Source organism: Xiphophorus hellerii, chromosome 7 (genome assembly GCF_003331165.1).
Source record: "Xiphophorus hellerii strain 12219 chromosome 7, Xiphophorus_hellerii-4.1, whole genome shotgun sequence".
Lineage (NCBI taxonomy): Eukaryota > Metazoa > Chordata > Actinopteri > Cyprinodontiformes > Poeciliidae > Xiphophorus > Xiphophorus hellerii.
This window is the reverse complement of record NC_045678.1, coordinates 10,497,963-10,512,242: the sequence shown is the minus strand read 5'-3', so window position 1 is coordinate 10,512,242 and position 14,280 is coordinate 10,497,963. Positions and strand designations below refer to the sequence as shown.

The window sequence follows — 14,280 nt, the reverse complement described above, 5'->3', positions numbered from 1 at the left end:
TTTTTTTTTTTTAAACTGGACTCTATACAAACGAGTGTTACGCCTGTGTGTATGTGTGTGGGTTTTTTTTCTGTTGTTTTGCTTTTTTTTTTGCATAAAATACAGTCTTAAATAGTTCTTAAATATTACAAAAAAATTCCATCCAAAGCATTTTTTTAAAAAAAAAAATCTGAAAAACAAGAACTGCTCAGACACTCGGTTGATCACTTTTTGCCAAAACCAAGCTGTTGTTTTTTCTTCTTCTTTTTTTCCCCCCTTGTGTATTCACGTCAATATCTGTTTGTTGTCACTCATGAGGCAGCAGACAGTACCCCCATCCCCCTCCCACCCCCTGGTGTGACATAATGTGGCAAATTTTCAATTGAAAAATTCTATTTTAAGTCCAAAATATAAAACTTAATAAAAACCTGTGTGTAAATTATTTAATATAAAGTCAAATCAGTCAAATTGAAGTAGTGATCTATAAATACAAAGTCTGATTAATGGTCGAAATTGCTTACCATAAATATATGGTAAGCAATTACCATATATATATATATGGTATCAAAATACCATATATATATATATATATATATATATATATATATATATATATATATATATATATATATATATATATATATATATATATAGTCAGGGGGGTCATCCTCTCTCTCTTCCTGGCAACCTGCATTGCAGTCTGTACTGTTTCAACGTTGAGCTGCATTTGTCGGTGGCCAGTACTTATAAAGGGGTCAACTCAATGCCGAGTTGATTATAGTCTGGTCCGGCTTGTAAACAGGCAATCAGAGCATCGTCCTTGGGTCTGAGCCCCTGAAAGTGTCCTCGTCCTCCGAATCCGACGTCGGCACGTCGCTGGACGGCGTGTGCAGGTGGTTGGGACCCCCGCTCCCCTGGCACACGTACCACTCGTTCAGGTTGGTGACCTGCGGCGAGAGGTTCGCCGAGCGGTTCCGGTGCGCCTCGGAGCCCGGCGAGAGATTGTGGTCGGCCACCAGGGTGTTCGTGGAGGAGATGTAGGCGACGTTGGTGGAGGAGGGGGGCGGCGGCGGGGACTTGCAGTGCACCTTCATGTGCTTCCGCAGGGAGCTCGGGTGCGTGTAGGACTTGTCGCAGCCCCGCACCTTGCAGTAGTAGGGCTTGTCACTCGTGTGGACGTGAGAGTGCTTCTTGCGGTCGCTGCTGTTGGCGAACTTTCTATCGCAGCCGTCAAACTCGCACTTGAAGGGTTTCTCTCCTTTGGACAAACGAGAAACGCACACAGTCATCATGTGGGTCTGAAAGCTGCCAGAACAAACCCAGAAAATGAACGCTGGAGCTACTCCAACACAACTTGTCAGCGTTAAATCTTAAAGATAAGCTGGTCTTTCCGCCACTGAATACCTATCCGCTGCTTCACACCCACTTATCCCAACATATTAGCTTCATTCCTCTGTTGAACACGTGTAACATTGCCTCCAGGCCTTCTGGTTTTCCATGTTTGCATGTGGCTGGAAGAAGGGTGGGGGGGAAGGCACTCGGGAGACCACCAGGAGACGCTTGTGTAATGTCGCACAGCATTTTCTTCCTTTATTCCCGAGGCACAAGTTCTTATGTGTGCAATTTAAAACTATTTAAAGCTGGACTTATATGTTATACTCCTTTTACCGGCATGAAGTTTTACCTGATTATGTCCGGAAAGCTTTGGCTCATGTCAATAAAAGATATTTAAAATTGTAACACTATTGATACAGTGAAATAGTGATATCATCTTTCGCAAAAGCTTAAAGAAATATCACAAAAGATTAGAAAAACTCTAAAGATAATGACAGAAAATGCCCCTTAGGAAGGGTATTTTGATATATTATAAATTCACATATAAACATCACTAGTTGAAAGTTAATCTAAAAAATAATTCTAAAAAGTTAACTCGAGGGAAAAAGAAAAATCCATCTGAATAAAATTAAGACAAAATTGGTACAAAGAAGTTATTTCGTAAAAAGATAATTTAAAAAAGAGAGAGAGAGAGAAACAACAGTGATATTAAACTCCTATTAAAGCAATTGGGAGTCACTTAGTGGAAGGTTAATCTGAAAAAAAATACTGTAACTAAAAAAAAAAAAAAATACCGTCCAAGTATTCCTGTACTTGGACAGTACAGGGATAGACAGTTATCTCCAACACAAACAGCAGCAGCAGTAAATAATAAGAACAGCAACAAAACCTCCGAGGATAAGCATAGAAATGTCACTTAGAAAAGGAATCTTAAAAAATGTAAAAACAACAAAAAAACAGCTTTTGCAGAGTCCTTTTCGTTACGCAGTCTTTTTTATCTGACTGCAGACCCAAACACATATTGTTCACAGGTAGAACACACTGTTCTCGCGATGTTTACCATAATATCTACCCTGCTGTCTTTAAAAAGGGTGTCACGTCCTGATCACCCATATATATATATATATATATATATATATATATATATATATATATATATATATATACACCATACATTTTCTTACACCCTTGTCCCTAGTGGGGTCAGGAGGTGTTGGTGCCTATCTCCAGCTGATGTTCCCGGCCAGAGGCACAGGTCGCCAATTTAGGAACACCAATTAACCTGACAGTCATATTTGTAGACTGTGGGAGGAATCCGGAGTACCCGGAGAGAACCCACATATGCACAGGGAGAACATGCAAACTTCGTGCAGAAAGACCCCGGGCCGGAATCGAACCCAGTACCTTCTTGCTGCAAGGCAACAGTGCTGTGCAGCCTATATATATATATATATATATATATATATATATATATATATATATATATATATATATATATATATATATATATATATATATATATATGATCTCTGTACAGAGGAACTATTCATAACAAACGCCATATAAGGCATGTTTAAAAGAGAAACTGTCCAATTCTTATCCAAAAGCATCTTATCAGGTCAACTATGAACTGCTTTGCATTCAGTTGCATGCACTCTATTTGGATCCTAGTCTATCTGAACTGCTATGGCGTAAAGCGTCCTACGCCCGAGGACAATTACATTTACGCGTGCAGTAGTATGTACGTAAGCACGTTTTACAAATCATATGCTCTAATCCTTTCCTTTCACGCCTCCTCCTGGCGCCTGGACCAGTGAGCCGGGGGAAAAAAGTTAATATTAAAGAAGAGGCGTAATTAATGTTTACTTCTCAATTACTTTTTCTTTTTTTTTTTCTTGCGTTAAATGTTTTACTTCCATCTGTGCGCAATTACGCACGAGGTGAACAAACACTGCAAATGCTCAGCGATCTTTTTTTTTCGAAGTTTTGGACGCAGAAAAGCATGCTTTACAGACCTGTGTGCGTTCTCTTGTGGATCTTGAGGTTCTCCGACCTGGCGAACACCTTCCCGCATCCTGGGAACGGACAAGGGAACGGCTTCTCCCCGGTGTGAACTCGGATGTGGTTGATCAGTTTGTACTTCGCCTTGAAAGCCTTCCCCTCCCGCGGACATTCCTCCCAGAAGCAGACGTGCGTGCTCTGCTCGGGTCCGCCGACGTGCTCCACCGTGACGTGGTTGACCAGCTCGTGCATGGTGCTGTAGGTCTTCGAGCAGGGCTTCTTCTGGCTCTGCTCCTGGTCGATCCACTTGCAGATGAGCTCCTGCTTGATGGGCTGCCGCATGTATCTCAGAAACGCCCCCGCGGCTCCGTGAGGAGCGGCTGCGGCGGCGGCGATGTTGACGTTGAGGTTCATGGAGTTGTAGCTGTGCAGGGAGGACGCGCCGTAGTGCTCCGGCCTGTGCCCGAAGTGCTCCGGCCTGCCGTAGATGTCCCCCGGTAGACCCAGGCGCATCTGCCCGTTGAGGGCATGGTGGTGGTGGGCGCCCGGGGACGCCTGCTCGTGGAGTCCAGTGAAAAGTGAATGGGCCCCACTTTCCGCGTGCCCGTAAGCACCTGTTGGCGAGATGAACATGCCATGGTGATGAGGGGAGGAGGCGGAACTATGCTGGTCGCCAAGTGCATGCATAGCAGAGGCTGAGAGTTCTCTCCTGAGGATGAAGTCCCTGCTGCTTGAGTAGCCTGAGTGGGGGTGAGCCACGGGGAAACCCACTGTGGTCTGAGCGGGAGTAAAAGATGCCGCGGTCTGGGCTTCGGGATGGCTCTGAATGTGCTGAGACGGGCTAAGTTTGAGAGCATTTGTCTGTGCCATGTGCTCGGGTCCAAATGGAGTGAGTGCCACTCCGGGGTCGTTGCCCAGCTCCCCAGGGTGGAGGTGGGCATGGTGGGAGAGAGGGTGATGCCCCCCTAGCCCCGGGAAGCCTGTCATATTCTGATGAGGAAGGGGCTGAGTTGCTGCCAAATCCGCTAATCTTATCGCCGGGTTCCTCTTGCTTAAAGGGGGTTCCATAACTTACACACACAAGTCCATCCGCGCTCACCGCAGCTGCTTTTGCGCTCTAAAACATGAGGAAAACATGTACATAAGGGTTCTATAAGTTCTTTTGTCCGGCTTCTAACTCTGCTTGCTCCTTTCCCCACTCTGTCCTCAAGCGATTGGCAGAACATACAACAGTTGGAGGACACAGTGGGGAATACAGTTTAGAAATGGCACTGCGGGTATTGGACGGATTTCGGTGACTGGCAGTTAGGAGAACGAAGCGATTGGCTGTCGTTCAGCGCAGGGGCTCAGCAGGGTTCCGCCCCCTCACTCTCTTTATCGCTGTTGACTCCAAAAAGTTGTACTCACAAAGTTACCGAGCGGATCTGGTTTGTGCGTCTCTCTTTCTCTCTCTCTCCCCCTCTCTCTCTCCCTCCCTCTCTCTCTCTCTCTCTTTCTCTATGTGTGCGCGCGTGTGTGTGTGTGTTTACTGATGCCGGTGCGTGTGTGGATGACCGAAATATCAGTTTACGCGACAAGTGCATTCCAGTTCACCCCGAGAGGTGGTGTTTCCAAATGCCTCTCTATAATTCTGCCAAAAAATAAATAAATAAATAAATAAATAAATAAATAAATAAATAAATAAACCAGATGCTTGTTTTTGTATAAGATGGTAAAATGACAACTAGACTGTAGAAGAGAGTGGGGAAAATACGCACGCACACACACCAGGGGTCCTTTTTTATTTTTTTTAAAGAAAAATCTATTTAATATCCAGGAATTTTGGTAAACAAGATCTTCCAAAAAAAACCCCCAAAACAAACAAACAAACAAACAAAGACAAAAACATAGAACACGACCATAGCGCACGAGTGGAAAAATACAAAAAAAAAAAAAAAGATTTAAACATTACACGCCAATCTAAAGTATAAAATGACAGTGATAACTAAATAAATAAATAAATGCACAGGGACAACAAAAAACAAATGACAGTTACATATAATTCAGTAGAAAATAAAATTGTAATTATTTTAAAAAATAATTTTTTTCACATTCCAGGTTTTGCTATTCTTAACCGGATGTTATTAATATCCTCAATATCCCAGTTTCTGCTCTTCAAATGTAATCAAGTGTGAATCTGGGGTTACTAAATCTGCCTTTAACCACGCAGAAGTAAGTAGAACCACAGCTACGCTGCTATAAAATTGTACATACTTATTTAATGACTCTTTTATTATATCTTCACCCCATCATCAATTTCAATTTCCTCTGGGGAAAAAAAAAAAAAGAATCTCGTCACATTTAACCCTGTGCACCTTTTGTAAAAGTTTTTATGAAATGTTTTTATTTACTTCTTCAACTCCAACTTGTACTGTGACGCTACACGTCCCTGTTTTAGATGATAATATCCACCTATCACAGATGTGTTCTTTCTCCTTCTTTCTGAACTACAGTAACACACCGTAAAAACTGTTGATCCCTGTGTTGCAACTGACAATGTGTGGGCAGCAATGAAACTGCAAAATACCCCAAAAGTGTTTTTTTTTTTTTTTTTTTGCCCACTCAGTCAGTAGATGACGTCAAATTCATAATTTTCTATAAAAAATGTTTGACTCAATTCAAACTTATACAAGGGCACCACAGGCTGAAAGTGACTGATGCACTTTGTAATTAGTTCCTATAATAAATATATATTTGTGTGTATCTTTAGATATAAATAAATAAATAAATAAATAAATAAATAAATAAATAAATAAATAAATAAATAAATAAATAAATAAAGTGCTATAACGGTCATTTAACTTAATTTCAATTCAAGAGTGACTCTATTTTAATTTGGTATTTTATCCTAGAATTTGAAAGTTCCCAAAAAAAAATAAAATGAAGTAAAATAAATTATACCCTTTTTGTACGAGCTGTTATGTAGTAAAAAATAAATAAATACGTTCTATCAGCTCCAAAAGAGCTCTTTGCTTCATGGGAGCCCATAAAACACACAGGAGCAGCTGGAGCATTGTTTATGATTTTTCTGCAAGCTTTGCTTCCCAAGCCCCAATAAATGTAGACGTGATCCATAAACACACTTAAAAAAAAATAAAAAATCTGATTTTGGTTATAAAATTTGTCACTGGAATTGCTGGGCGATTTACGCACACAAGTTTTGGTTTATGCATGACTGCAAGCTGGGGTAGAATTTCCTCTTTTGTTTTTTTTTCGAGCAGAAATTAAGGCACAAATGTTTGCTTTTTGAGTTAATAACTGTTTGACTTATAGTTCCTTTATCACCTGAAAGCTGACGATGTCTCAGACTCAGTAAGAAGAATAAGGATTGGGGGTGAGGAGGGGGGGCACCAGAGACCCTCTCTTTCCCTCTAAAACAAAGACGCTTTGTCATAAACTGGGTTATTTTACCAAAAGGAGTCAAGGGGCGGCATATGTGGTCTTAACGGGTCAGAGGTCAAACATCCATGAAACGCAAGGTCGCCGAAGCCACACAAGTAACCTTCCAACGTGTCAACATATTGATACTGTCGGGCCAACAGAGAGGAGGAACGTTCCGTATAATAACGCAGCCGGAGCGCCCCTTATGTGATCAAGATTGCAGGTTTTATTGATGGCGTTTCCGCGCACGCAGTGCTGAGGCTGTCACTGCTTTCCGTGAGCTCTCACTTCCCATTTTGACTCACATTTCCAGTGATTTATGGCACTACATCTGCAGAACGGCTCTCAATGTGTAATATAGTGCCTCTAATAACCTGTTGAAATACTGCTCTTTGGGGGGATTTTGCAATGGGCCAGACCCTCTTTTTTTTTTTCTTCTTCTTTCTTTTCCTTCAGCTAGAAGAGAGCTGCAGCCTTCCCCTATTGATTTTTTTCCTTTTTCTTCTTCTTTTTTTTTTTTTTTTTTTTAATTTTCTTTATGCCTTTCTCTCTATCTGGGGAATGCTCCCTGGTTTTCCCACAAAAATAAAGAACTTCTTATAGGGGTCGGCAGACGTGACTTTGAACTTGGATCAGCTCCTGCGTTTCCTGTGGTGCGGGTTGAAATAGACTTGGGAGAATGGCGCACACACAGTGGCCCAGCCTCCCCCCGTTAACTTCGAGCCAGGAGACACAATTTTAAAGAAGAAAAAAAAAAAAGTAAAAAAAAAAATACTTTCCCTAGGCTTTCACCGTTATTTGTCGCCCAGAGTCCTTAGAGTCGAGACTGACAGAGGGCTCCTCTGTGGTGAAATGGACAAGGGAGCCTGCATGGATTTTTATGTGGTGAAAATGTAAGTAAACTTCCTTTTTGGCTTTGGGGAGCGAATGAGCAGCTGTGATGTATGGCGTGTGTGTTAACCGTTTCGGCTCAGACTGAGTGGAAAGTTGCCAGGAAAACGCAGGCTTAAGAAGAAGAAGGAGAAGAAGAAAACAATTGTCTGAACCTATTTTTCAGCCAGATTTTAGGATGAGACTAAAGCAATGTCAATACGACACGTTTCATCCAAAAACAGCCTCAGATTTACAGACCACCGAGGACTCGCTTTGATCCGTTTGCTGTTCACCACCACTAACATGCGACTTCATTTGGTGTGGTGGCTGCCGGGAACCGCAGAGGGAAGCAGCAGAAGCAGCCCTACGCAGAACCATTAACATTAAAGCGCCAGCAACAAGCACCGGTGGTTTGTAGCGTGAAAACTGGAGAACCACGACATAATCCAGTTGTGGTCGTTTGGGAAGCCACTGGAATCCACATGGAGCCACACAATTCTGCTTTGTCAACTGAGTCTATCTGCAGTGGCATCCCCTCAGCATTATGATGCCGCCACCATCATGTTTCCCCGTGATGGTGGCGGTTGTGCGTATAGGGGTCAAAGTTCAAATTTGGTGTCATCTAAATATAGACGTATATAGGTCCTTTGAATGGGTCTGAAGGGGTTGTGAATCTGTCTGCAAATGTTTATGTGACTATATGTTGCTATGGAGAATTGTGTTAGGAAGGTTTTGTGTCTTGTTTCTTTTAGACCACAAAGTTCAACTTTGGTCTCATCAGATAGCTGATGCTTTTAAGATTTAAAGGAGTATTACCTATAACTTTATTATGTGCTGGTTTGTGCTGGATTGAAATTCCAATCAAATCAATCAATCAAATCTATCTATCTATCTATCTATCTATCTATCTATCTATCTATCTATCTATCTATCTATCTATCTATCTATCTATCTATCTATCTATCTATCTATCTATCTATCTATCTATCGACGTTGTGTAACATGTGTCTTGCTAAACTTGGAATACATTTAGAAATACGCAGAGCTGCTGCGCCAGATTTTGGCAGGATTAAACAAGTACATCACTATTTTTCTATCTAACAAATTGTTTATCATTCACTGCCATGACCAGCGTAACACCCTAAAAATATCAACAATAACAAGACAACAAAAAAACCCAAAAAAACAAAAAAACGCGCTCTCTTCTCCCTTGTCGTGATCCCCTAAGCCTGCTCAAAAGAAACATGGGGTTTGGGGGGGAAGAGAAAATCTTCGACCCTAAAAAGTAGGCGGTAATCGTTTGCTTGGAAAAATGGCGTTGCGCTATTAAGTCGCCAGAGCTCTACCTGCCATTGGAGGGGCACCTGGGATTGATGAGGCGCGGTGGCCAATGAGACTGCGCGGAAGGAGAGAACGGGCTCCAGTTAAAGGGGGCGGAAGAGGAGGTAGAGCCAGTCCACGGAGAAACAGGGACCCTCCGCCGATAAAGCGCTCGTTCCGAGCCAGAGACATAAATCCGTGCCCAAACTGGACCGCGGTGAATGTTTTTTTCCCTTTTCTTTTCTTTTTTTTTTAATTCTTGAGATGCTCCAAACACTCTCGCTCGGCGTGCGCAGAAGGCGTCTAATTAGATAATTGTTTTGATCGAACAGTATTTTTCTTCTTCTTCTTAGTTTCACTAAAGCACAGCCAGGAGGAGAGGACACAAGGGAATCCTTCACTTTCGTTTGGATTTTTCGATCCCATGTAAATTAGATTTTTTCCCCCCCTTGATAGTTAAATTGAAATCTTTTAGTTATGCGCGGAGAAGCGCTTTTGATTCACGCCTGATATGGTGTTTCCAAAGCTGGAAGTTGCATCGTTGCGTGTCAACATTTGATCTTTTTTTTTTTTTATCTTTCTTCTTACTGTAATAATAAAAAAAGGAAGACATCTACGCTGGTTTCGTAAAATAAATAATAACAATAATAAAACATGTTACTTGATGCTGGCCACCAGTTCCCCGGACTGGGAGTGGGTACGTTCGCCAGGCATCACTCTGCGAGCGAGATGCAGGACAGAGACTTGAGTTTGGCGCAGAACAGCTTTGTAGACTCCGCGCACATGGGTGCGTTCAAGCTGAACCACGATCTCTCCCCGGGACAGAGCTCTGCCTTCACCAGCCAGGCGCCGGGCTACCCCGCTGCGGCTCTGGGGGCCCACGCCGCCCATGTCACGTCGTACGCGAGCTCCCCTTTCAACTCCACCAGGGACTTTCTCTTTCGCAGCCGCGGCTTCGGAGAATCCTCTCCGGCGAGCGGCCAGCACGCTATTTTTGGCCCCACGGCGGGGTCCCTTCATCACTCCCACACAGACACTCAGAGCCACATTCTCTTCCCCGGGATCCACGACCAGCACGGCTCCCACGGCTCCCCGAACGTCCTGAACGGCCAGATGAGGCTCGGACTGCCGGGTGAAGTTTTCGGGCGCTCCGAGCAGTACCACCAGGTCTCCAGCCCGAGGACCGACCCGTACTCGGCCGCGCAGCTGCACAACCAGTACGGCTCCATGAATATGAACATGGGCATGAACATGGCAGCCCACCACCACCATCACCCGGGTGCCTTTTTCCGCTACATGAGGCAGCAGTGCATCAAGCAGGAGCTCATCTGCAAGTGGATCGACCCGGAGCAGCTGAGCAACCCCAAGAAGTGCTGCAACAAAACTTTCAGCACCATGCACGAGCTGGTCACGCACGTCTCCGTGGAGCACGTCGGCGGGCCGGAGCAGACCAACCACATCTGCTTTTGGGAGGACTGCTCCCGGGAGAGCAAGCCGTTCAAGGCGAAATACAAACTGGTGAACCACATTCGCGTTCACACGGGGGAGAAGCCCTTCCCGTGCCCCTTCCCCGGCTGCGGCAAGGTCTTCGCCCGCTCGGAAAACTTGAAGATCCACAAGAGAACGCACACAGGTAGGCCCCTAATTTTAACCACGGCGTGGGTGTGTGTGTGTGGGGGGGGGGGGGGGGGGGGGGGGATCTTAGATTTAAAAATAGTACCTCCGGGAATTACCTGTAAATTGATTTAAACAATTAGGATTTGTGTAATTGCTATTGGCCTGCGTGTGCTGCTATTTTTCATGTCATCTAACCGCGTCTTGCCGTCAGAAACTCACGACAGAATCTGATTAAGAGCGACTATCCTAGGCTACTAAAGTCGTAGTAACAAAGTAAGATTTAGAACCGAAGCGGCTATCATTCATTTTTAACCGCTGAACGTGCTCTCATTGGACTCTTTTATAACTATTCTATCGGATGTTAAAGCAGGTCTCCCCCCCTCCCCTCCTTTCCTCCTCCCAGTCGCACCGAATGATTCCGAACTGGTGCTGTTTACTTTTTATTTAACGTCCAGTAGAAATGGGTCAGTGAGAACGGTGGGAGCGCTTTGCGTGCGCAGCCGAGCAGCCCCGGCTAGTGTAGTAAATCGCATCAGCTTTAATAGCGCTTATCTCCTCCGCTGCGCTCCTCTCCCCGTAGCGTTTTATCTGGGCTTTATTAATTAAATATTTCGATCTCGACTCGTGCATCTAGTTGTTGCGGATCCCAGCAGCAGCAGCAGCAGCAGCAGGGGGAAAGCCTTTTGTTTGCGCCCCTTCAGATATGAGCTGAGGTGCTAGACTGGGCCATTATCAGACACTTTTTTTTTTTTTTTTTGTTACCGCATTTGAACGCATTTTCTGGGGGGAAGGGGGGTTACATGAAATTGATCACTTGCTAATTAGATTTTTATTGTCTTCGCACCAAATGGTATGCCTCCAGTGTGAAGGCCCCATCGACAACGGCCTTCCCACCCCCAACCCCCCCTTTCCTAAATCACTATGCGCATTATTTAGGCTAAATAAGTCTTCCAACTCACCCCCTCCTCCTCCTCCTTTATCCACACTCGTTTTAAAAACAGCTGCCTAAACTTTAGACACCACTGCTAGGAAGAGAGAGAGAGAGGGGGGGGGGGGGGGATTTTTACGCACAAATCTTGTTGTTTTACCTACATCAATGCAACACCTGAGGCGATTTGATTAAAAAAAAAAAAATAGACATCTGACTCCTATCTGGTTGTTGTTTTTCTTCTGCAGGAGAGAAACCTTTCCAGTGCGAGTTTGAGGGATGTGACAGAAGATTCGCCAACAGCAGCGACCGAAAGAAACACATGCACGTCCACACGTCGGACAAGCCATACCTGTGCAAAATGTGCGACAAGTCCTACACACACCCCAGCTCACTGCGAAAACACATGAAGGTAAATATATCTGGCTTATTAAACGGGGTGTGTGTGTGTGTGTGTGTGTGTGCGTGTACACTATGATGTCAATAATCAAATCTCTGGTTGTGTCTCAGAATTTGCATCGTAATAACTGAGACTTTTGTCAGCTGTTTGCAAATGCCAACATCTGCCTGTTTTTTTTTTTATTATTATTATTTTTGTGCATCTTCTTGTTTTATCTTCAAATGCTTGATTCTTCTTATTCTCTCATCGGCCAGGTCCACGAGTCCGCTCCATCTGCGTCAGATTCATCGCCAGCTGCAAGCTCCGGCTACGAATCGTCCACACCCCCGGGCCTGGTGTCCCCCACCACCGAGACCCAAAGCAACACCACCCTGTCCCCAGCCTCAGCTGTGCACAACACCACCAGCCACAGTGGCCTGTCCTCCAATTTCAGTGAATGGTATGTGTAGGACTGAGCTCGAAAACAACAACAACAAAAAGAACAAAAAAATAAAAATAAAAAAAATAAAACGAAGCCACACACACTTCACAGCACTGGGGCATTCCACAGGATATACTTTTTATTTAGAGACACACACGCAAAAAAAAAACAAAAAAAAACAACATTTATTTTGTATGTTATTGTCCACCAGGCAGGACGATGATGATGACCAACAGAGGAAAATGTGTATAATAAATAAACCTTAGAGGGTGTGTTTCATACTGTAAATAGGAACTTAAAAGGAGAAAATGAAAAAAAAAATCCACGTTCCCATTTGGTTGTGGTAGTTTTGTCAAGTCTTTTGGTGTATAGATGTTCCTTCAGGTAGCTGTTTCTCTAACTGGAATCTTAGTGCACATATTACCATTAAAATCTGTACAATACTGTTGAATATTGTGATCCTGAGGCAAACTGATTGTACTATACTAAAACATCTATAAACTGGAGAGAGTGCCAAAGTTAACCTTCTAACTCCCAACAGACCACAATAATCATGATCGTGAATGTATATTTTAGTTTGCTGGGGCTTAACTTGTGATGTTTTGTGCTTTGCAAGTTTGAATTGTGAAGAAGAAAAAGAAGAAGCAGAAGAAGGGAAAAAAAAGGAGAAAACACTATCTGGAAAGATTGTGAGGTCAAATAAACGTTGTGTCGTTTTTTCAATTTGTTTTTTTTTTTTGTTTTTTTTTTTGTTTGTCTTTTTTTTTGTTCTCTACCCACACACCCTTTCCTTTCTTTTTGTTGTAAATATCAGCTGCCATATTTATCCATTTGTAATTAAATTATGGTATTTACTTGCTACAGATGAAACAGTATTTATAAAAAGAATGTTTCTTTACCTATAAATATGTACAATGACGAGCTACAAACACGGGCAGTTGTTTCGTTCTGTGCTAATTTTTTTGTTCAAAGTTTTAAGAGGTGTTTCCTTCCTTTAATTGTGATAAGAATTTTACTGCTTACAAATATAATAAAAAGGTGTTGCAAGTGCTTAATAATCCTTTTGTCATAGTTTTTTTTTGTTTGTTTTGTTTTTGTTAACGTCGCTGGCTGCTGGTGTTTGGTGTTTGAGCTGCATGCTGTTTGGCATCTACCTTTAGAATGGATTAGGGCCTTCCAGAAATGCTTGAGGTTTCAATTATAATATTCAGGTTTGCATCACGATGGATGCTGACAGGCTCTATAAGCAGCGTGCATGCTTCTTGGGGTGCACGCTCTTTCAAATCCAATTTAGAGAGAAAGAGAGAGAGAGAGAGAACATATCATTTTCCATCATTTTAAATGAAGCCAACCTGAGAGCAGTCAGTGAACACTTGTGGATGCTGCTTAGTTTGTATGACCAAGTCTGTAAAGTTTCAGCTAGTGGCTTGATTTAAAATCTCAGCTTCTTATAACTAAAACCTCCACATCAGAGAGCAGCGGATCTTTGATGGGAACCAGCCATGAACTTGAACTTGACTGAGCTCAGTCGTTTGTGTTTTTTTTTTTTTTTTTTTGGCCTGTGTAGCAGATTGTCCTCGAACCAGCTGACTTTGATTGTGCTGCGCTAATAAGTAGGATCAAAATGTACTGTGCATAGTTGCATCTGAATGGGGGCTGGATGGTTGGACTGGAGTTAAATCAACCTGAACTGCATTTGGCTGACATAGATTCTCCATTGCTGCTTATGGATTGCATGTTTGTAGAGTTCTCGTGGAATTGCATCTGCTGTAGTCGCGATTTAAGTCCTCGAAGTGAATTAAACCTGTTGGTTTAACATTTTTTATTTCCAAACTTCATGTTATTAATTCTGCTTCGGGGCTTTTTTTTCTTTCTTTGAGCTGTGCGTGTGTGTGAGTTTTAGCTGCTGTGATTCAGCATAATTGCAAAGCAACACGTTCTTTTCTTCTTCTTTTATTCGAACAGATGGCGCTTTACAAAGTGGCC

General features: G+C 43.0%; 2 protein-coding genes across 2 annotated transcripts; one reads left to right on the top strand and one right to left on the bottom strand.

Annotated features, from left to right (window-relative positions):
- Window positions 1-599: 599 nt before the first annotated feature.
- Window positions 600-5,192, bottom strand: zic5 (zic family member 5 (odd-paired homolog, Drosophila)). Its single transcript, XM_032568638.1, has 2 exons — window positions 3,330-5,192; window positions 600-1,237 (listed from the first exon to the last, which is right to left on the bottom strand). The coding sequence occupies exons 1-2, from the start codon at window positions 4,381-4,383 to the stop codon at window positions 786-788; spliced, it is 1,506 nt and encodes a 501-aa protein (XP_032424529.1). The 5' UTR covers window positions 4,384-5,192; the 3' UTR covers window positions 600-785.
- Window positions 5,193-8,623: 3,431 nt separating this feature from the next.
- zic2a (zic family member 2 (odd-paired homolog, Drosophila), a) lies at window positions 8,624-13,352 on the top strand. The gene is made up of 3 exons (XM_032568095.1): window positions 8,624-10,561; window positions 11,722-11,885; window positions 12,128-13,352. The coding sequence occupies exons 1-3, from the start codon at window positions 9,583-9,585 to the stop codon at window positions 12,320-12,322; spliced, it is 1,338 nt and encodes a 445-aa protein (XP_032423986.1). The 5' UTR covers window positions 8,624-9,582; the 3' UTR covers window positions 12,323-13,352.
- Window positions 13,353-14,280: the final 928 nt, after the last annotated feature.